At 46.3% G+C, this 24,073-nt stretch overlaps 1 protein-coding gene across 4 annotated transcripts in view; it reads right to left on the bottom strand.

Annotated features, from left to right (window-relative positions):
- Positions 1-24,073, bottom strand: part of SPPL2A (signal peptide peptidase like 2A) — an 846,443-nt gene that overhangs the window by 619,326 nt on the left and 203,044 nt on the right. For all 4 annotated transcript variants that reach the window (XM_069624951.1, XM_069624952.1, XM_069624953.1 and 1 more), the window contains exon 3: positions 9,419-9,601. In XM_069624951.1, the coding sequence (XP_069481052.1) occupies positions 9,419-9,601 (183 nt within the window). The remainder of the gene's footprint in view (positions 1-9,418; positions 9,602-24,073) is intronic.

Here is a 24,073-nt window from a genome sequence, read left to right as displayed (position 1 = left end):
ATGGGATGCGAGTGTGTATCTCATACCGGACCACGAGTTCAGCGGGTGTCTTGTTGGTGGCGTCATGTGGCGTGTTTCTATAGTCTCTGAGGAGCCGGCATAGTGCTTGATGTCGGTTGCTTGCCTCAATTCTTGCTCTCTGGATTGTTTTCTTTATGGATGCCATAAACCGTTCTGCCAGCCCATTTGCTTGTGGGTGGCGGGGTGTAATCTTCATCTGTTTGAAACCCAGGTGTTCGCCAACACTGCAAATTCGTGTCCACAGTAAGGGGGCCTGTTGTCCGACTTAATCACTCGAGGAATTCCCCATTCACTGAGGACTTCCTCCAGTACAGCTGCTACTTGTGAGAACGCTGTGGTGGCTTTCTTCACTATGGGGAAGCGCGAATGTTCATCTATCAAGAGTAGGAGGTATTCACCGGACTCTGTGGGCCCGTAGAAATCTATGGCCACTTTTTCCCACGGGTGTTCTGGAATCTGTGCATGTTGCAGAGGAGGCGGGGTTTCGGCTGGGGACGTGCACTGACATGCATGGCAGTTTTTTACCCATTCATCTACTGCAGCGTCTCGGAATGGGAACCACACGTGACACCTCAGTTGTTTCTTTGTGTTTTCGGCAGCTCTGTGTCCTTCATGTGCAGTGCGGACAACTTCTTTTCTCAGAGCTGCTGGGATTACGATGTGGCAACCTCTGAGTAGAATGTTGTGATCTTTCACCGCTAGTTCACTGTGTACTCTCGCTAGTGTCTCAATTTCTTATCTGCATACCCCAGGATGAGCAAGCGTTGCTCGTCAGTGGTCTCTCCACTTGTTTTCTGACGTCATACTGATGGCAAGTGCGGTAGTGGGGTCTGCTGCAGACGCTGCAGCAACTGCGTCCTGTAAGAGCGCTGGTGGTAGGGAGTTTTCAGCTGTGTAGTTGACATATGCGACATCTCCTCTCCGTGTTAGTGGGGGCCCCACTGGATGTCGGGACTGGTAGTCAGCAGGGTTTAAGTCACCCCCGGGACGATGAATAATATCATAATCATATTCCTGAAGTCGGATGCCCCACCATTCTATCCTCAGGGGCATCTTGGTATGAGGGTTGCCGAACAGGGGATAGCAGTGCTTGATCATCGGTTATCAGGGTAAACCTTTTCCCTATTAAAATGTTGTGGAAATGTTTGCATGCCCAGACTGCGGCAAGACTTTCTTTTTCTGCTTGAGAGTAGGCCGTTTCAGGGGTGGATAGTGCTCTGCTGGCTTAAGCGACTACATGTCTGGGGTTGACGTCTGCTCCGCTTGTCTGCGCTAAAATTGCACCTAGGCCAACTGGGCTTGCGTCCACAGTCATTTCCGTGTGCCAGTCCGGGTTAAAATAGGCTAGGCGGTGTGCCTCGTGAGGGCTTTCCTGATATCGTTGAACGCACGTTGGCATCCAGGAGTCCATGCAAATGTCGTATCTTTCTGCAAGAGTTTTCTGAGCGGTTCAGTGAGGGATGCGTAGAGTGGTATGTATCTAACGCAATAACCGGCCATCCCCAGGAACGAGCAGACATCGGCGGCTTGTTGTGGTTTCTTGAGGTTTGAGATGGTGTCCACTTTCTCAGGGTCAGGCATCATCCCTTCACTGGAGAACATGTGTCCAAAAAATGTTAGTTTGGCTTTGCTGAACCTACATTTTTCAACGTGGAGTGTGAGCCCAGTGGCTTGTATTGCTTCACAGGTTGCGAACAGTGCTGTGTCGTGTGTTTCTTTTGACGACCAAAATACTAGAATGTCATCACTGTAATTTAACGCTCCTCGTATTGGCCTAATGATCTGCCGCACCGTCTCTTGAAAAATGTCAGCGGCTGAGGAGATGCCAAAATTCAATCTACAATATCCAAACAGGCCATCATGTGTTACAAAGGTTGTGATAGCTCTGGAGTCCGGGTGTAATTCCAGTTGGTTGTAGCCTTGTTTTAGATCGAGTGTGGAGAACATGCGTGCATTGTTCAATTGTACAATCATGTCTTCAATGCACGGGCTTGGGTGTCTCTCCCGTTGGATGGCAGTGTTGGCCACCCTCATGTCGACACAGTCATAGCTTGCCCCCTTCTTTGGGCACTATGACAAGGGGGGAAACCCACGGAGTTGGTCCCGTTGCTGGTTCGATAATGCCATCAGCTAGTAATTGTTCAAGTTCCCATGACACTGCCTCTTGAAGGTGAAAACCGACTCTTCTCGGGTGTTGTGGCACCAGTCTCACGTTGTGGTCTGTGTGCAATTTGATTGGGGGACCTTTGAGTTTTCCTAGGCCCTTACATATGCTTGGAATTTGTGTTCAATGTCCGCCTTCGAGATCAGGTTCTTGGATTGTTCTTGGAGTATTGGCCTGACCTGTTCCTTCGACTCCTGTCGGATTACGGTGGAAGTGATGGTGTCTCCTGCACCTACATGGATCTCAATTAACCCAAGGTGGGAGGCGGTATGATAGCTGACCAGGCATCTTCCTTTGGTGAGAGATCTGATTACATGGATGGTGGTGTCCACTTGCCATCCATTGAGGAGAAATCTGTGTGAGGACTCGAGCATTGGTGGCTGTGGGATTCTCATGTATTCTTGTTTGCCCATAATGTTCACAGTGGCGCCCGAGTCTACCATGAAGTGAAAAAGGCAGTTCTCCATTTTGATAGGTATCTTCGGGGCTTCTCTGGCCTCTTCATGGTCGAGTACAAGGTTGACATATTCATCCGGAATATGTGAGTCGTATTGCATATAATACGCGGTTGCTGGTGAATCGTAGTATTGTGTGTCCTCGCCATATCCCTCTGGGGGATTGTCATATTAGTCTGTCAGCGGTCGCAGTCGATCTGTGTACTTAGGTGGCTGAGCCGTAGTCGTGGTGTTGATATTCGTCAACCGCTCTTACATGTCTCCGCGGATTCTGCTGGTAGTATCTTTGCGCCCCATAATGTGGAGGCGTCGGGCGGAAAGGCGTTCTGGCCGGAGCTTTGCGTGGCATCATGGGGAAAGGCTTCCCTTCCTTGTATACTGATTGAAAATGCCCTTCTCGACCACAGTTTGTGCACCTTTGTGACAGTGCTGGGCAGGAACCTGAATGCAGGTATGCCATGCCGCACCAGTAGCATTGTCTCTGTTGACGTGGAATTTGTGGTGCTTGTGTCCTATATGGGTGTGGGCCTCTGTCATTTTGGTGGCGAGGTGACTGGACAGCGGCTATGAGGTCCGAGTGGTGTTCTGTTGAATCCCGTTTCGGGTTATTGGTGCCGGTCATGGACGCAGCCTGCACATCGACTCTTTCAAAAATGCAGGCTAGTTCACTGACTTTTGGATAGTGAGCGGTTTATCTAACAGTTGCTTTTTGAATGCGGGCAATAGGCAGCCTTCTATAACTCTAAGGCGTATTGCTTCTTCTAGGGAGAATTCATCACATTGGCAGTGCGCTCCTTTCACTCTTAGGTGGGTTATGAATTTGTCTACAGTTTCTGCCGGCTTCTGAGAGCACTGGTTGAAGAGATATCTCTCATAATCGCAGTTTGTCTCAATTAGGAATAGTTTCCCTAGGGCACTGATCAGTTTTGCAAAGTCATTTTGCTCAGCAGTTGGGACTGTCTTGACAATGGTTTTTATTTCACCCCCCACCAAGTTGAGAAAAATGTCTATTATGTTTGGAGAGTCACCATCTCCTGACCCTCTTACGAAATGGTGGAAATCTTCCATCACCTCAATCCACCTCGGTCCTTTGGTGGCTTCTGGTGTTGTGGAAAACGGTGGCGGGATCCTTAGCTGTATTGACTTGGCCACGCATGCAGGCTGGGGTGAAGCAGGGTTGCTCATTTTGCAGGGTAATATGCCTTTTTGGGAGCGCTGTTGTGCGTGGTTTTGTATGTGTGGGAATCTCTTGAGGGAAGTTCCTTCAAAATGGCGGCGTTGGGTCTTTGGTAATTATGGGGACCACGTGGGTCTGTTAACATCAAGCGAGTTGGGCCTAGTTTCTTTCCCAGGCTGCAGCTTCTGGGTGTCTGTGGGCGGGGTGAGCGCTTCCACTCACCGGTTGCTCCTTGGATTACAGAGGCCACATGTCTTGCACGTTTGTTGCTCGTCTTTCCGTGAGGTTTGGTATTTTCACCCTTACTCGTGCCTCCCAGTCCATCAAAATCTGTTTTTTGTGCTATGGTCCAAGCTTGACTACATGTACCTTACTGATCTAGGTAATAGTAGTGTGTCACTTGTATAGGGCCTTACACCATTAGTATGGCACAAAGTGCTGTAGGTGGAACACCCTGTGGCTAGGCTTATAATATGAACAGAGCGGCGCAAGGACACTATCCAACACGTTTTTAGTATGGAAAAGTATGTGCTAAAAGGAGATCAACCGATGCAGGGTCGTGTGACTATGTAAGGGACACCTATAGAGCCTAATAAGGGTCGTGGTGGAATCAAAAGGACAAGATGCGAGTGGTCTGGCTACATGTAATGTGCAGAACGTGTTTGCAATCCATTTTGTATGGTGGCACATGAAAAATCCAAACAGATGCAAGTTACCAACAGGACCACTTTACAGTGCATTTTCTTTATGCCTTTGCCCACAACATATGTCAGTATATAACACTTTCGTGCTGGCTGTGTGTGTCTTTCTGCTGTAAAATGCACCTTTTTAAACCCACATTTGAGAAACAAAAATTTGGGGAGCCCCCCCCCAAACCCTCCCTAGATCCTTATAGCTCCCTCGCTACGCTCGGTCGCTCACACTATTTCAGGAGAATATTAACACCTACACACACTGAAAGAAATCACAAGTCACTGATCTTTGATCATTTATGATGGCAGAGCCCCCTTAGATACTCAATGCCCCTGACACCAAATGCCATCTTTGGGGACTGGATGGCACATCGCTGCCTGTGACACTGTTGTGTCGAAGGTCACACAATATCGCTTTCTAATGTGATACTGCTTGTTGAACTTTGGCTCACTGGCCCACTGGATGACAAAAAGTTAATGCTTCGGCCCCACATTCAAAAAGGTTGGACATGCCTGCTCTAGATAACCAAAGAAAGAGTTGTTTAAGTCACCTCTGTAGCCTTATGTCAGGAAAGCCCTATTAGCCGTTGTCTCGCACTAATCCAGGAGAGAATATGGCTAAAGATATTTAAGTGTCCGGTTCAAAGAAGAGTGTGATTCTACTAGACACTTCACTCCTAGAAACTAAGAATAGGCCAATACGAAATGAAATGCCAAGACAAACATTTGTTTAGGCTGATGGTTGTGGAGTCATTTGCTTTGGTATTTATTTGTGTGTGTTAAACAGTTTTAAGACATGAAGCAGAATTTGAAACTAGAAGGCATGGGTTCCCATTCCAGCTTCCCCAGATCGAAATCATTGTGTGTCCCTTTACGGCGCATCAAACCACTCTCCACCTCAATCTACTTATCTGGCAAAACTGGGAGTGCATAAGAGAGTGACAAGTAATGTCAGGACACCGAGGCGAGTGTTACGTTTCAATCATTACTTCAACTTCAGCAGCAAAAATGAAACGTTTTCAATAAAAACTAGATTTCCCAGAAAACCTCTACTTCAATCCATCAAGTTATGTCCATATTGACCCGACATCCTGCCAATATTCCTCCTCTGTCTTTAATGTTCTTTTAGCAGATAGACTAAATTGCTCATTGCTTTTACGTGATATGAAATAATTTGCTTGACTGCAAGTAGGTTGACCGTTTTTCAAAATTTGGCACGATGTCCCCTTCTTTATTTCTGTAGTGTCACACACATTACATGTTGGTATTGAAATCTTGCCATTTTATTGCCCTCTTTGTTTTGGGGTGTTATGCCTTAAGAGCAAGCGTGCAACGCCACTGAGCTAATCACGCTGAGAGGCGGGGCTGAAGGCCGAGTAGCTCAATGGCATTGCACGTCATACTTTTCTGTTAGTCAGAGAGGGGAAAGAAGCCTTTCCTGAACCAGGCGACTTCAAGTTTTACTGTGTTCGTGCAGAACATTTGCAAAGAAGCAGTAACACTTTAAAGCTGCTAATTCCAAGAAAGGCTTGCCTCCCCTCTCTGCCTAACAAAAATCTATGGACACATCAGCTCTCTCCCCACGAATGTGTGCGAACGTTATATGTTATTTCACATACGAGAGGAAGGGGATAATGTGCACACTTCATTATCGTTAGGCAGAGACGTGAGGCAAGCCTGTTCTGAAACTAACAGTGCACATTAGCTCATTGTGTATACATGTATGCAAGTGTGCAAGGAGTGTTTATGTGTGAATGAGCGAGTGTGTGTGAATGAGTGTATGATGTTAAGGGGCTGGGTATGCATGTAAATGAGCGAGTGTGTGGTAAATGGGATGTTTTAATGAGTGAGTGACTGTGTAATTGTGTGCGGCCTATGTGTAATGCTGGGCTGCTACCATTTGATACTTGGGCCCCATGCCAGACAACACTTGGGGGTACAACAGAGGGGGCGGAGCCTCCGCGTTCGCCACGCCCACTTTCGAGAGTGGCCCCTCCCATCACCAGTCAGCGTCCCACCTCCACAAATGTAGGTTTCGTTGTGTCCCTGCTTAAGAGCACGAATGTTGGAGTCTCCACATAATTGTGTGGCTCTTTTCTGGGCTCGACGTAGCAACAGATCTCTTTTGGAAAAATGCATCGTTATTGCAGAAATCTTGGACATCTTGCCTAACCGCTACTTTCGCCGTCCTTGGTTCACACTTTGTGCCCGTGCTCTGGGGCACTCGAGTTCAGGTCTGGATTAATTGGCCTAATGACGTAAACGCGTCCTGAGGCAGCTGTCACCACTTGTGTCAGATCCCGGGTTTAGTTGCCGCCCCTGTGGTGGCCTCGTATGTGGTTTTCCGGGCACACATTATGCGAGGGTACAACGCTCTGATCGGCATGGGTTCCTTTGCATATGCTGTAGTGCTGCCCTGCTTTCTCCCCATAGTGTCCCGCAGCAGAGCGAGCCTGGCATTTGAAATGATTAATAAGAAGCCTAAGCAGCAAGTGTGGGCACGTTTTCCTTGCCTGGACAGCTTGATATTTGGCGTCGGACACTGATTTGTGGTTTCCTAAGGGCCTTAACCCTCACACTTAGGGCGCCTCGGATCACTGGTTCAGACACACAGGGCACCTCAACTCCTGAATACGTCTAGTTCAGAATATTCGGAACTTCAGAGGAAGGGAAAGTGTTTTACCTATGCAAAGGATTATGAAGATGAGGAGCATCGGGGCTGTCAAGGTGAATATGATATGTTTCTCAAGTAAACGATCAGCCGTTTTAGCACACTATAAAGGATAGTATCTTTTCGATCTCTCACCTAATGAAAATGTAGCTGTACTATTTTTCATACAAACTTTTCTTGGTCAGCTGGTGCTTTGTGTAGTTGCACGGTTGAAGTTATATGAGCTGGCGACTCAGCCTCAACAGGCCCACAACGCAAAACAATCATAGAGGTCTTTGCAACACCCTTTTCGTCCAATTTCCATGTCAACTCTAGCTAGATGGGTGAAGCGGGTCCTGGAGTAGGCTGGTATTAAAGTTTGCTTTTTCGGTACCCATTCGGCATGAGGGGCAATGGCATAGAAGGCATTCTGCCTTGGCATCAGCCTGGACTTATCATTAAGGAAGCAGATTGATAGGGAAACTACAGTTTTAAGTAATCGGATTTCCAATCACTTAATGAGATGCCCAACACAGCTTTCATGTACCAGGCAGTAGAGGTGAGTACTACTTCTTTTAAGGACACATAAGCAAGTGTTATTTATTTATTTTGATTTTTGTTACGCACCACATAAAACAGACGAGACAACACAAGCAGCGGGATGGTCAGGGGGTGGAGATGCTATGTGAAAATGTGTTAACCTGGTTTAAGGTTGGACAGGTGGGTTTCAGTCATTCTTTTGAACTCTTTTAGAGTGTTTGCTATTCTCAGCCCCAGGGGGGAGCCTGGACACCGAAGCTGGGTCGGCCAAATCCGACCAGCTTGTACCTAGGTTGTGTCAGCTTGAACTGGTTTTAAGACTCTGAATTACAGTTAGGTCGGCTAAACTTGAGGTTGTCTGTGGGATATTTGGGTGCCTCGTTGTTCCAACATTGGTAAGTAAGGGTTAGGAGCTTGTGTGTAATTCGATGCTTTATAGGGAGCCAATGAACCAGCTCCTTGTATTCGTTTGCTGGTTTCATAGAAACAAGTTTCTGGTTCTATGGACTTTGTTCGTTGGATGATTATGGACTTCTGTGGCTAGGAGTTCAGATGTTTCCTTATCGTGTGCAGTTTGCACCACAGAAAAAGGAGGTGGCCTATGCAAGATTGCGCAGATTGGGCAGTGACTATTTTTATCGCAAATTAAACTACAATAGTACACCATGTTTTCTGGGAAATGTAAGTTTATGAAAAAATGTACTTTTCTGCTAATACTATTAGTACTCCCTCTCTACCATGTAGTTTAGGGAATTGATATTGCTACATAAAGCCAGCACAATAGTCATTATTTTGTACCTGCAACTACACTGGTCTATTCAACTTACTTGTATACTGCTGTACTATGTACAAGTTTCCTTACTTACTTTTAGGCACATTTATACAGAGAAATACCAGTAACTGCAAGATTGGGGATACTAAATGTGCATAATACTTATCAATTATGAAAAAGGTTTAAATCTGACCAGGTTTCAAGCTCTAGGTTCATATCATGAAGCTTAACACAATACTGAATACATAGGAGGAAACTAGCGAGTTGGCACAATGCTCTAGGGTAGCAGAACACCTAGGATTACAGACTTCTGCATTTTAAATTCTGCATGGACATTCAATGTACCCTTATCTGTCAACATATTAATGTCTAAGCAATTGAACACGCTCCAATGGGCATCCACGGGGCAATGGGTGCAGACCTTGCTGGACTTTGCTATACATAACATAGTGGTTCTATGTCATATTTTCGCTTTTTGTAGGTAGCCTAACAGAAAGACATTTTATTTCCGTGCGATTTTAAGCGGGCCGCGGCTGCAAAAAGCGAAAACAAGACAAACCTTTGCAATTTCCCCCCCCCCCCCCTCCACACCCTGCCCGCCCTCGCTTGCGGGATGTCCATATATAATCGGGGAATTTCGACCCTCGACCTCCCTCCTCAGCTGCCCCTGCATCTCTCCACACCCAAGCATACCCCCACTGCTCACACATACACATAACACATAAACATACACACTTAGCTGTTGCTCTTCCTGGTCCCAACGTGCCGGTCAGCCTCTGCACGCACTTGTGTGTGCAGGGGCATGACAGTTCGATTTAGAATGATTCTAAATCAATCATTTTTTCCCGTTCTTTTGAAATCGAGGTTTTCATTTAGTATCACTACAGCACTTCTTTGTAAACAAGAAAACACATAGAGACATTGCTTAAGAAGAGAAAACAACTTACAATTCCATATTTACTGACTAGCAGCAGCATATTTGCCCCGTTACGCTGAGCAAGTCGGGCTTTTTCTAAAACACTACAAGTCCCGTTCGTCACCATCACTGCTCCACCCTGAAAGCCAAGGGCGGGAACATCTGTAGGTTTGCATAGTGTTATGGAGGTGAAGTTCTCCAGATTGTATAGAGTCTGTGAAAAGAGAAATTGTTTGATTTAGAATCGTTCAACACATGGAGTTTCGTGAATTCCAAACCCAACGTTACATCAGTGCACATACCTAGGACAGTACAAAATTAATAACCCAAAACACTTCGTTTTAAGGATCAGATCAGAACACCTACATTGATCAGGAAGACGTGAAATATCCGTTTTATAGGCTTCTTTTTTTTATTTGCAATTTCTTTTTAATGTTCATATCTCACAGCATATGCTTGTTGTTGTACACATAGATTGCATATTTTGATCAAAGAAAAAAATAAACATTCAGCTGTATATTTAAATATATCCAACAACTGTTACTGAATTAGTCTAATTTTCCCCAACGTCTTCACACTAATCATTCCCCAGGCCATGTTTGCATGACATCTACAGCTCTGTGCACATCATTAATGTGTACCAACATCAAAGCAACTCATTTTGATTTACAATTTAAAGGGCAATGTACTCAGATTCTTAACAATTTTCAACTTTTAGATCTGTGTAACGAACATAAGAAAGCAACTTGGTTTACATTGCAAAGAACATACCTGTCTAAATTACCTGATAATATTCAATTCCTTTTTTATCAACTTTTATTTATCATAAATATCACAAATTTAACCGGTAGGTCACAGAGCTGGTTGGCAAGGCATAAACATAAGGACGTAACTTAAGGAACACACAAACAAACAAATAAGGGAAGCATGAAAGAGAGACAAGTCCGGCAGCCGGTATGGGAGTTGGTAGAAAGATGGTGGTGGGTGAATCGCCTAAGCAGAGAACATGGAGCAGGGCGAGAGGGATGGACCGTCGATGATGGGGGTGTTCCTTGTCACAGGTAGTTTTCCAGGAGTTCCCAAGCGGATCAGCAGTAGCTTGCGTGCGACGAATAGCATTAGGGCCATGAGTTTGCATTTGAGTCAGTCATCGTGCCACTCCTCGACGTCGGTACCCAGAATTATCGCTTTTGCACTGTGCGGAATGTTTGCCCCTTCTATGTTCATGGTCTCCGTATGAATCGTGCACCAGTATGGGATGATGGGGCATGTCCATAACATATGGCCTATTGTTCCCACTCCCCCGCATCCCCTCCAGCACAGTCTGGTGGGTGTGAGGCCCATGCTGTGTACATCTTGGTCGGCGTGTAGTATAGTCTATGCAGTCTTTTATACTGGATTTCCCTGTTTCGAAGATTCACAGAAGTCATCGGGATGGACTCAAAGCTCTGTTGGATGTCTGTGAAATAGACGGGTGTGTCTAGATCCTCTGTCCATGCTGCAGCGAGGGTTTGGAGCCTATCCCTATTATCGGGAATTGCCATCTGGTAGAAAGTGCGAATTCGGGGAAAACTGCAGGTGTTTTGCTCCATTTCGGTTTCGCATGGCGCAGGGGGGGTGTGTGAGCGTGTGACAGGGGTGGTATGTTTGGCAATCGAGGTCCAGATTGCGTGGTACGTTAGCCAATCACCCACCCCAGGCCTAAAACGCTGCGCGCATCCTGGAAGTTCAATGGTTCTCCATCTTCAGTGATGTCCAAGATCTGTATCCTAGACCATGAGTTGGGTTGGTTTGGGTGAATCATTGGGGTTTGACTGCATCGTAAGATCAAGCGTATGCTAGCCCATGTTGGCGCTTGTTTGTTCTGTATCCCTTGGGTGGTACGCAGTTTATGCCATTGTAGCAGAGTTGGCCTGATGATCGGGTGTGTCTTGACGCCAGGCGGGAGCAGTTGAGGTGGTGTTGCCATTAATTCCAATGGCTCGAGAGGAGCAATCGCCGGTATTTCCATGATTCGCCAGCTTGTTTTATCTTCTGAGTTAAGCCATCTTTTGACCCAGCAGAGTTGTGCTGCTAGATGGTATACTCTTAGGGATGGAACCGACAAGCCCCCCTTGGATTTGTCTGCCTGTAAGATCAATAGAGGGATCCGTGCTTTTTTTACCACGACAGATAAATCTACCGATAGCTTTATCTAATGTCCTTAGCATGTGCGTGGTCGGACCAGTTGGCAGCATTATCGCCACGTATATTAGTTTTGGAAAGGAATCCATTTTTAGTGCATTGATTCTGCCGGACATGGATAGGGTCAGTGTGTCCCAACGCACCAAGTCGTTTTGTATATTGTGAATGATCCGGGGGTAGTTGAGATCACGGAGCTCAGTTATCGATGCGCTAATGTATAGCCCTAGGTATTTCATTGAGTTCATCTGAAGCGAGAAGGGTAGCACTCCACCTGGGTCCCAGGGAATGTCTCTCCGCAGGGGCATGACTTCGGTTTTGGCCCAGTTGACTTCATAACCTGCCATAGGTCCGATGGTTTGCAGGATTTTTTTATCGCAACCGGTTCGATAGAGAGGGCAATACAGCAGAGGTGAGAGCAGGCATCCCTGTCTCGTGCCAGATTGAAGTGTGAACTCTGCGGAAGCCATCCCGTTGGTAACCACTGAAGCTGTAGGAATTGTATATAGGAACTTAATCAGTTGAATTAGGCGTGGAGGGAAACCATAAGCAGGCAGGACACGGAACATGATCTCCCATTGGACCATGTCGAACACCTTCTCTGCGCCGATGGTGATTATGGCGTCCTGAGGATTCCTGTCACCTGCGATAATATGTAGAAGCCTTTGGATGTTGTCGCTGGAGTGTCGTCCTTCTATGAAGCCCGTTTGGTCTTTGTGGACCAGATGCAGTAAGGTGTTCTCTATCCTCAGGGCCAGGCACTTGGCTAGTATTTTGGCGTCTGCATTAATTAATGAGCTAGGCCTGTATGAGCCACAGGCCTCTGGGTCCCTACCGGTCTTGTGAAACACTATGATGTTGGTACCCAACATGGATTTCGGGAGTTGCTTGTGCGTCAGGGCCTCTTCGAATACAGCGGCAAGCTTGGTTGCGATTTTTTCTGCCAATTTCTCATACATGTCAATAGGGATCCCATCCGGAGCCGCTGCCTTTCCCTTGGACAGGGACATGATTGCCCGTTTCAGCTCGGCTGTAGAGACGAGAGCATCTAGGTCGTCTATCTGTTCAGATGGGATCCGGGGAACGAGGACGGTGGCCAGGAATGCATCCATGGCTTGTGGCGTGCATGTATTTGCAGCGGTGTAGCGCTTACGATAGAACTCGACAAATCTTTCGTTGATCCGGTCATCTCCAACCACAAGATTGCTGGCATCATCCCTGATTGAGGTGATTAGCTGTGCGGCCTGGCGTTGCTCGAGGGCGAGCGCCATTCCCTGGAGCGGTCTATCGCCTTCCAAGTAATATTTCTGTGCCCAGCCGGTGTAGAGTTTCTGTACTCGGTTTGTGGTGAGCAGTCTGATTTTGTTCCTTAGTGATTGGAGCCGAGGTCTCAGCTGGTTATTGCGAGTCTTTTTGTGCTGTTGCTCAAGTAGTTTCAGTTCACTTGTGAGCCTGGCCTCCTCATCCCTCCCATCCTTTCCGCTTGTGTGCCCACCTTGAAATACACTGGCCTCTTAGGTATGCCTTGAAGGCGTATCAACACCTGTACGGAGTGTATCCAGGCTGTTCGTTGTTCTCCCAGAACTTACCAGTGTCCTCAATTAGTTGTTCGATTATGTCAGGGTGTTTTAGGGTGCTGAGGTTGAGGCGCCATGTTGGGAGTCTGCGGGGCATATCGGGGATTGTGAGGCTGAGTCTGACCGGTGCATGGCCTGAGAGTGTGGTTGGCTCGATTGAGCAGTTAATTATCATATGTGCTACATTCTTCTGGATTAACCAGTAGTCCAGGCGTGAATAGCTATCGTGGCTATGCGAGTAAGATGTCAAATCCTGTCGATCCGGGTGTCTATGTCGCCAGGCGTCGACCAGGTGTATGTCCTTCATAAGGGTTGTGAGGGCCAGTCTCTTTTTTGCGTTGCAGACATTGGCGGGTTTCGGCCTTTTGCGATCTATATCTGGGATAAGGGTCACATTGAGGTCCCTGCCTATTATGGTGAGGTTGCTCATGAATTGGGCGCAGTCTCTGAAGGTATTGGTGAAGAACTCCGGGGAGTCTTTTGTGGGGGCATAGATATTTAGTAAGGTGATCAGGCGTTGTGATAGTCGGCTTTAAATCAGTATGTAGCGGCCGTCCTTATCCCTGTGCGTGCGTAGGATCTGTAGTGGAGTGCGTTTGTGGATTAGGATGGATACACCCCACATCCTGTGATGGGGTGAGTGCACTGCAGCTCCGACCCAGCCGCGGGCAAGTTTCTCTGCTTCCACCTTGTTGAGGTGGGTCTCCTGGAGGAAGACAATATCATTATGAGTGTCGCACATGGTATTCAGCATCCGCCTGCGTTTTATAGGGTGACCCAGGCCTTGAACATTCAGGGTCGCTAGGGTTAGGTTAGCCATCACGGGAGGCTTGTTTCCAATGCACGATGGGGGCTCGCCCAGGGGTGTGTAACGACCTTTCCAGCCGTGTTGTATCCGACTGCATCTGTCCCACATCTCATATATCTTCTAATGGGTCCCAGATACATCCTTCTGCCTTGTCTCAAGGGGGTATTGTTGCGGGAGGGTGCTTTCTTAACAACATTTAATAGGTCTAAACTGTTGCCTCTATTGAACATTAAACAAGAACCAAAACATTGGGTGTGCCAACCTTTTAGCACAGCCACAATACTGGGTTGTATCACCCGCATATGGGTTTGGCAAGCGAGTGCCATTATCTCGCTAGCACTGCCCATATGTCTAATTTAACTTGTGCGTGGGGGCGGTGGCGAAAGACGTGAGCATAGCCAGTGAGGAGTGTTAGGCAGAAACATGTGCAGTTCCCTTAGGGGCCACTGCAAAAGGCTTAAGACTACAGGTGTTGGCAGTAAACCCAATTGGTAGTAGTCTGTACCACCCAGATTTACCTGGTAGCTGTGGCTGAACAGTCAGACTTCTCTCAAGAAGAGTTACAGTATATAGAGTATACAAGATAGGTACCAAAATACAGTAGCACAAGCAAACACTGACCAGAGCTTTGGTATCAAGTATATTATTATTTATTAAAGACACACTTAGAAATACTCTAGCACTATTATTATAAGCAAGTTCAAAAACACAGTCACTATTAATATATATACATCCCTTATTCCTTATTAGACAAGTCTTAGTTAACACCACTTATTTCCAGACAGAGGTGAGCGCTTAACTAAAGATGGCACTCCAATAAGTTTAAGAAAAAGGGGAAAAGGCAGAAATTAGGAACAGCAGACAACACAATACTTTAGAAGCACTCAGCAAGGCAGGAAAGTCAAAGTCTACTTGTGAGCAAAAAGTTCAGAGGCCAGGCTCCCTCTTGGAGAGAGTAGAACACCAGTGCACCCAAGATCACACAGTTTAAAAGGCTTGGAAAGTCTTGCAGAGACTTTAAAAAGGAATCAGTTCAGCTCAGAAAAGTTCAGTTAGCCAGCCTAGGGCCAACCCAAGTGGTAAGTTGAGGATTTACGAGACACCCCACACAGACCGTTGTCCAGAGGAAGAGAAGATCTTGACGTGGAGGAAAGCTGAAGGTCGTTGCACTGCCAGGGCAGAAACCAGCCGCGGAGTTCTCCGGTAAAAAGGTACTACCCTTTGATTCGCGGTAGTGGAAAAACGTGGTATCCCGGTTGCCGGGGTGCTTGACACAGGCAAGGCGGCCACGAGATGATCCGGGAAGGCGAAAAAGCGGGCAAACTGGTTATCCCCACCAGTCAAAGGAAGAAGACTCTTCAGGATGAAGATCTCCTCTGTCGTTGGAAGAAGTGGTGAGTCGGTTCAGCAGGGCTGTCGTCGTTGCAGGTCGGCTCAGCTTCTCCCTCTTTGGATTCTTTGGTCCTGTGGCGACGTCTGAAGTCCCAGTCCCCAAATCCCTGCTTTTATGCAGAAAACCCCCATTCATCAGTCCTAGCTGTCACTCAAACATGCTAAGTGGTGAGCCGGGCGGCTCACCACTGGGCCAATCACACAAGAGTGCGACTTGAGTTGCAGAGGCAACTCAGTCTAGAGTGCCTAAACCCCCTCCCACTCCCCCTGTGGTACCCAGAGTGGCACCACTTTTGGAGGCTTCTGTGGAGAAGCCCGCCAAAAAGTGGAACAAAGGGCTCGACTTGGGTTGGAGTCACAGAAGTGAACACAAACGCCATTTTGGAACCGAGTTCTGGCAAAAAATACCAACCAGTGAATTAATATTAAATGAATAAACCAGTGGTATGTTTGAGGCTATGTTAAAAAGTATTAGCCTCGAACAATGGGAAAATCCCATAGGAATATATTTGCGGTTGAATATAAAAAGTAGTATCCACTGCCACTAGCCAAAACTCGCTCAGGGGGGACTGGACAGTGCCCCCTCGAACAAAAGACCCAGGGGCAATCGAATTGCCCCTACCAGTATGCCCACAATATGATGGTTTGTACTGGTTCTGTTCACAATTTAGGACTAGTAAAGCCAATGGTGACTTTACATGCCCTGGGAGACAGTAGTCAGTCCCAGGGTACAGAGTCTATGTTTGGGGGTCACTATGACACCCCTGTGTTACTGCACTGAGGGTGCTGTGTAACACATACCAAAAACACATAAAGCCCTATGGAGTAAAACACCACATAGCCCATAAAACACATTCCAAAGTCAAAGGATATCTCAAATCATGTCTAAGAGTGGGAGAAAAAGAGTCTCACTCTTAACAGGAGAAAGAAATAAACCCCAAAAATCCAGCAAAGCTGCTGGGGGACTCACTAGGTTTGGGAAATTAGCCTTAACAGAGAATTCTCCCTAACAAGGAGGCCCTAGGCTTGCCCTTAGGCTCGTGGTCTCTTGGCCCTCTGCCCTTTGGTGGAGGGGCGCGGCGGGGACAAGTTGCTTTGTTCCGCATTGCGGGATCTTTACTGCTGTCCGTTATGTATTGCTAGCGCGATTTACCCGGCTCAGGTTCCCTCCTTTGGGTCCACCCCCGGCCCTCTGCCTGCGCCGCGCAGGTCTTTGGTGGCCCGTTTGGGGCGCTGTGGCGCACGGCAGCCCATCATCCCCGGGCGCCAGTGGGTCATATTCCGCCGTCACTATATTGTGCTGTTGTAGAAATCGCCACGCTGCCTCTGGTTCTGTGAACGAGTGCCATTGTTTTTCCAGCTGTATGTACCAGGTAGCGGGGAATTTTAGGTAATGTCTGTATTCCATATGCTGAAGTGCTTCAAATATGGGTGGGATTAAATATCTTTATGTCTGAGCCGTTCTTGCAAAGTGGGGGTGCAGCTCTGTAGGCCTTCAGGATGAGGACTTTATGTTGGAAGTTCAGGGGTTTCAGGGTAATGACTCAAGGGTGTTCATTTGGTGCTGGCTTTGGGATCAGTGCTTGATGTACTCTTTTGATGGTGAGATCTTTGACGTTGGGTATGTGGAGATCTTTTAGCAGGAGGTCATAGATGTAGCCTTCCAAGTCTGTGCCCTCAGAACTTTCCGGAATTCCGACCACTCTCTGGTTGTCCCATCGAGAGCGATTTTCCTGGTCTTCCAGCTTTTCACCCAGCCGTTGCACTTCTCTTATGACCTCATCAAGATCAGTTTTCATTGTAGATTGGTGGTCTTCCAGCGCGCTTATGCGCTGTTCATTGTCGGTGGTCCTTTCAGCCCGAGTAGCCAGCTGGCTTTGCACGTCCTGGAGGTCTTTTTTGATCTCCTGGACCATAGTGTTTGTTTCCTGGGTCCTTTGGCCGATTAGTTTAATTTCCGTCAGAATGGCTTGCAGTTGCACCTGGACCTCCATCTCTGCTTTGTTGCGCGTTCAGCGTCTAGGTGGGTTACTTGTCTTTTCTTTGTCGGAGTGTTCTTTAAACCTTGCTATATGTGTAGCCTTTTGCATGCCCCACCGTGACTTTTTCTTAGATAGCCTGTTCGTGGGTATGTTCTTAACGGCCTCTCCTGTGTTCAAGGAGCTATTTGTGCACGCCTGGTAATGGGGATTATCCGGTGGACCCACTCTGCTGTGTCTCTGGGCTTCCCCCAGGATCTCCGCCTGCCCCTGACTTCACGTCCCCACAGGTATGCCGTGTTGCCAGTAATCTTATTAGCCGGATCCCCGCGACCCTCACCAACCTTTTTTTCCAAGGGTGAACTATAGATGTGGTTGAGCTGGGGCCGGAGCAATCACATTGTTGGGTCCATATGGGTGTTATCAGGCTCCACCAAGGGGTGGCTGTGGGAGCTCGCCCTTAAGTTTTGTGTCCCCCGTGGGGTCTGGTGTGGGGGCCGCTGCACAGGGTCCCTGTGGAGTTTGATCAGGCTAGGTGGCTGCGTCACCACAGTAATTCACGGGAGCATGTTTTTGTTTTTTTTTTTGTTTGCACACGCAGCTTTCTTAACATATTTTAGAGTATGAAGACCAACCACCACCCCTGCATGTGAGTGAGTTCCAGGAGGTGATCATGGGAGATGGGGGTTGAGTGTTTCGGGACATTGCTGCGCCACAACTGCCGGTCCTCGTTGTTCCGGGGCACGTCCTTCCTCGCTTCCCCTTCCTGGGTATGGATCTTGTCTGGAGCTGGATGCTGACGCTCGGAGCAAGCTTGTGTGAGGAGCCGACGTGGTAAAGGAGCTCTCTTCGAGTGCCCTGGCTGTGAGGGCCCCGGGCTAGTACGCGGCCCCAACCGGGGTGAGGGCCAGCTGGACTCCCCCGGCTACACCCCGCCCACGCCGGGCCTCCGACTTGAGTTGGCTAGTGCCGGTGCACTCAGGGTGACAAGCGGGTGTCAGGGCTCTCCGTCAGCGGGTATCCACACCAGACGGCCGCGCCACCTCCCACGCTCGCGGCACCGATAGGGGATAACGGTTGCAGGCGGGCAGTCCCTGCTGCCAGGGCCATTTCTGCAGTTTGTTCGTCCCGATCAGGGGCAGGGGCACCTCCGAGTCTGTGCTACAGTCAGCACCACGGTTGCGACTGGAGACCCGCTTCCTTCCTCTTGGTCCGGATGATCACTGCGGGACTCTGGCATTCGGGTCCCAGGTTCGCTCCTTTGTATGCCAGTGCCAGACCCAGGTCGCAGCGGTCCGGAAGACGATGGATTAAATCTCCGTTACTGCTGCACCGATCTGCTCCAGATTTTCTGTGCTTGCTGTCATGCTCTTATGCCAGGCATTTCTCTCTTGTTCCGGCGGATTTATGCGAATTTATGGGGCAGAGGGCCACGTCGTTTACCGCCGCCCACGGGAGCTCTCTGAACTTGCTGCCATCTTGTTCGGGCTCTTTAGCGCCCCCCCGCCCCCGTTTTATAGGCTTGTAAAGCCATGAATTGTTATTAATCTAAGATTTAATTGTGCTCAATTAAATCGACTTCAGAAGTATGAAGCTCATGAATGGGTCATTTTGTAAAGGATTGCTCCAGACCTGGGTCAAAAGTGCACTTTGCAAGCATGCAGGGACAACCAAGCTCCTCATCCTTCCACGGTCGATAAATTGAGTTCCATTAAATTGGGTAACAATGAATGCTATTAATACAACATTTAGAAGCAGGAGGAATCCTATATGGTACATAAAAAGAAAACTCATTAAATAAAGAGATTATATTATGGAGAGTTAAGGAAACGGCAGTGTGGATGAGATTTGCATATCCTGTGCACCAAAAAAGAGCATTATTTTATTAGTGAGTGTGGTTATTATTATGGTATTTATTTATTTTCAGTTTATTATAAAATTTAAAAAGAAATACAACAAATTTGAACAGAAAAGAGAAAAAAAAGATCATTTGAAAAATAAAACAAGAATAAAAATCATCAGAAAATGAAACAAGAATAAAAATCATCAGAAAATGAAACAATGAACAACTCCACAACTCAGCTGAACACCGTCCTTTGTGGTTTCATCAAGTGTAGTAGTTTTCTGCGCTGGAAGGAGGCTTCGAGTTCCTAAGAGTTCACCTTCAGGGCACCAAGATACTTAACACTACTTTATTGCATTGTGAGTTAGATGTTCAGTGCTTCATCATTGGAGAGCATCTCTCACATGAGTTAAAAAGTAGATCAGAGCATAGGTCAGTTTATTATTCACTCCTTCAAATAAAGCTGACCACCAGTCTTCGCAGCTCCATGTGGATCGTTTCCCAATTTCCATTCCAAAAGTCAAGGATATTTTTTCTCGTAAAGCAGGGCAGAAGGCCACCAGATGTTTTAGGGTCTCTATTTCATTTTTGCAGAGCCTACACATTTTTATCATTTTCTGATATCTTGTTCCTTTGTCTTAGAATCTCCTTGCTTTCAAATTGATTTAACCTGAACCTTTTAAAGACATCACGGTAACTTTTGTCAGGAAATTTTAGAATGTACCTTGCAGGCTTATTGTGGGCTCTAGCTTCTGTCGGCACAATTTGCATGCATTTGTGCAAAGATCTTTGATGACAGGTTTCTAACCAGTCCCACTGTCATAATTTTAATTTCACCTTGTTCGGGTTGCTCCATAGTGTTTCTTCAGGCGTGTTAAGAGTTTCAAGCACCATCTTGCAATGTCTTACCCAGAGATTTTGAATCAATTTGTCTTCTCTTCCGTGTTTCAAATTGAGAATTTGAAATTGTGGAATTGAATTTGGATCCATTATTTTGCCATACAGCGATAATAGTTCCATATGAACTTTGCTGTGATCGAAGTTAGTCCCAGCTCATACCTTATGCAAGCTTTTGGAACTCTGTCTCCTAGGCATAGTATTTCTTTCCAGAATAGATGTTCACATACTTCCCAAACATTATATGAGCAACCAAAAGCAGTCTCCGCACCAGGTATTAGAGCCGGTACCACCTTGAGTTTGTAAAAATCGATTACCGGCTTTAGGCTAAATTTGCTGTATTTTTTATTCACAAGCAATCCTTGTGATGTCAATTGCTTGGATCTTGCCCTTATCGATTTTGTCATTGGTTCGTCATTGTTATTTGTGCTTATTGTGGCACCAAGGTATCTTACTTCACAAGTTCTTTTTAAGGTGTCCAAACCAATTTTCCATTGAAAATTTACTTTGAGTACTTTTTTGACCCTGTAATTTCTTTAATTCAATAATCACAGTTTTTTTTGCTGTTAATCACCATGTCATTCTCTTTGATATAAGAGTGCCTTTAGTTTTCGTTGTAATCCGATCTCTGTTAAATCCATGAGCACAATATTGTCTGCGTTATGGTATTTATTGAGCGCAGACCTAGCTTTGAGGAGCAATGGGACGCTTTACAGAGGTACACAATACAGAAACACAACGGAGCACATTACACAAGGTATACAAAATAGTACAGATGCATAACAGAGCGCTTTCCAGAGGTAACAGAACATAAACACAGCGGGGGAACAGAGGAGGGGTACAACTGTACAGCGTGGTGGGCAGGAGAGAGGTGGTTGGTGCCTAAAGAGTCAGGTGGCACATGGGGGATGAGAGTCGGGGGGGGGGGGCACGTGATGGTTCTTTGAAAACCAAAGAGGTAAGGGTGTCGCTTACGATTTTCTAATAACCCCTCTGGAGTGCTTTGCAGCCCCTGTGATTAAACAACCTCGAATAACAAGCTTTAACATTAAGTATGTCTTGAGCTTTTGCTAGTTTGAGAGTTTGAATATGTGGTTTTTAAAGCCTCTGATCATTCAATGTCAGCTGAGATGATGCTGCCTTTTCAAATAGATTGTTCAACAAAAAAGGACAATGGCTTGACTCAGAGACCAAGATTATGTGATGTCCCTTCCTGTGATGCCCTTAAACGAGTAGAAATGGTTTTGCTGCCCCTATGATTTTCTTGATTGATGTGTTTCTCAAGTGCCCCCTTTTCCCACTAAGAATTCAAGGAACATGAAACATGGTTCTCTTAGTACATTGCAAGTGCTTAAACGTACAACTGTTACAAGAAACCTATAATCATTTAAAGCTTTTAGTTTTTAGAATGGTGGCAGCAAGTTTAGGTTACAGTGCGTTTTGTGTTTTTTGCTTTTTTAAATTTGCTTCCACTTTAACTAGGTCTTCATTTCAAACACATTCAGGTTTTCAGTATAATCACAAGGTTGATCTTTGGAAATGTGCACCAACGTGTACTTTTAGTGGAAATTATTTGTGCACTTGTTGGAAAAACCTGTCAATATTATACAATAAAGTAATCTATTGGACAATGGCTCAATCTCAATTTTTATTCTTTGCAGTGTTGTATAACACAGCGTTCAAAATGTTGTGTTACCAAGATGAAATGGGCTCTCTCTCAGGTAACCGTTAAGTACCATCAACCTCAACAAGGTGCTTGCCATAGTTCTTCCAAATTCGCTTCGCCTTCAGTTTCTCGAGGGCATGAATTAGATAGCAATGTGTTACGTGAATACAATAATTGGCTGCACAATATGACAAAGTAGCGTGCCGACGTTTTACGCGACTTGTCATTTTACAGGACAGCTAGCTATAGAACGTCTGCAAAAAGGCAGGATATTTTACACCACAGAGAGAATAATTCTCTATCACAGATTAATTTTAAATGAATAAAAGCAAAGGAATATATTTTTCACTTTTAAACTGGACATGGGCCATTTCACAAAGTGAATTACCTTCACGTCCTTCAAAACACCCACATGCCTCTTCCTGGGCCACACCTTAATAGTGGGGTGACCATCACCTGACACAGCAACAGTGTTCAGCAGCCAAAAATATCTGCTCTCTCATAAAGGGCACAATGTATCAGTTTCTCAAGTGGCTAGACAGGAGCTTTGATTGTGGCCTCAGCTTTGGATTGAATAAATTACTTCCATTCGGAAGTTCCATGCTCGTATGCCTAATGGTATGATTTGGGTGACTCGAACAGGGCGCATTTGCTGGGACCCTGGAAAGCTGGGTTCCAGGGATGATTTACCAGTGGTCTCTGAAGTTGGGTGATGGGACATTACTACTGCGGAACGGCCACCTTTATACAGATTTGAAGTTAGTAGGTACCAGCAGCAATCCATTTACAGGGAGTCAGTACATACACATGGGCTTGGCATTGCCGCTCCTTAAGGAATGCCTAATTGGCAGTTTGATCAATGCATGAATGTGAGACTAGGGTGACTTCGCCAGAACAGATTGAAATGTATTATGCAAGCGCTCTGGAAAGAAAGGTGTTATTTTTGGGGTGTGGTTTCCATGTTCACGTGGTACAATTATTAGTCCTCAGCTCCACAAGAGCTCATCCAAGAGGAAGCGTGTCTCTACGACCTATATTTCCTTAAGCACCTCTTGATCTACTGCACTCAGGGAACAAAAGAGAAGACCTAGGAAGAACAAGGGACCGGTCACATCTCCCAGAAGTGAAGCAAAGTTGTTAAGGAGGCAACAGGTGATGTTATGGCCGAGGAGAAGAAACCTAGAGCCCATACACTGGGCTTCATCACGAGTTGGGCTGTAGCCCTTAAATGTGGTGGTAACGTTATTATAGCCACATTTAAGGTCTGGCCCTATCACGAGTTGGGCGCTAAATCGGCTGTTTTACCTCCAGCTTTTTTTCCTGGAGGTGAAAATCCCCGTTTTCGGCTGTATTACAGCTGGCTGTATTAGCCCCCAGTATTAGCACCGAAAATTCCTCATTGGATCCAATCAGGAATGGGGATTTACCGTTAAGGCCCAACCCGTACGGACCGGTCAGTGCTAGGGCTATTACAGTAAGCGGTATGACAGCTGGGAATACAGCCCAACTCGTGATGAGGCCCACTGCCTTGACATTTTACTCAGACTACCTACTATGTCTGACTGGGGGGGGTCGTTACAATCAAGGTAATGGTTGCACTCACTGGTATCATAGATGGTGTACTAATGCTCACAAAAACTCAAATGTTGCACTCGCCACCACCTACTGCAGGGTTTGAAATTGCTGGGAGCTATTTAGCTCATGCTGCTATCCGAGGACAGCCTGGTCAGCCTAAAACCCACGTAACCTTTGGCTCCCAATGCATATGTGACATTAACTTTGAGTGCTTGAGTCGTAAATAAAAGGAGATTTCGTACACGTCTTGGACACATTCAACTATAATGGATAATATATAATGTGCAAAATGTTAGTATGCACCTCAGGTGGAAGTTAGATTTGCAGTGCGATTTGTACTTCCTCCTGGTTCCCCAGCGGTAGCCCCTGCCGGCTCGACAATGCATGACACCCAGGAGCTGATTTTAGCTTATGCTTATTGAATCTTAATTTCAAACCCTGTATTGGCCAGTGAAAATGAATTCTTGGTGAGTTGGAAATAGTTGGAGGTATATATGTAAATAATTGAGGAGGCTAGTGACTTTGTATGCCTGATTCATAGCTTGCAACTTACATTTTGTATTGCTAATGATCACTACTCGTTAGATAAAGTATTGCTGTAAGGTTTGATTTGTCATTCCAGCTCAAACCCCTCCTCTACATCTACTATTACCCAAATCCACTCCTGGATAGAGAAAGCCCTGCATGCTTAAATGGGGAAAAAAAAACCTTCAAATGCTTATGAAAAATGTAGTAAAATAGGTTAATCTCTTTCGGACTGTAGTTCTT

This window comes from Ambystoma mexicanum, chromosome 11, assembly GCF_040938575.1.
Source record: "Ambystoma mexicanum isolate Mex_15411 chromosome 11, UKY_AmexF1_1, whole genome shotgun sequence".
Taxonomy (NCBI): Eukaryota; Metazoa; Chordata; class Amphibia; order Caudata; family Ambystomatidae; genus Ambystoma; species Ambystoma mexicanum.
The sequence above is the reverse complement of the archived record's forward strand: the minus strand, read 5'-3'. Positions and strand labels throughout refer to the sequence as shown.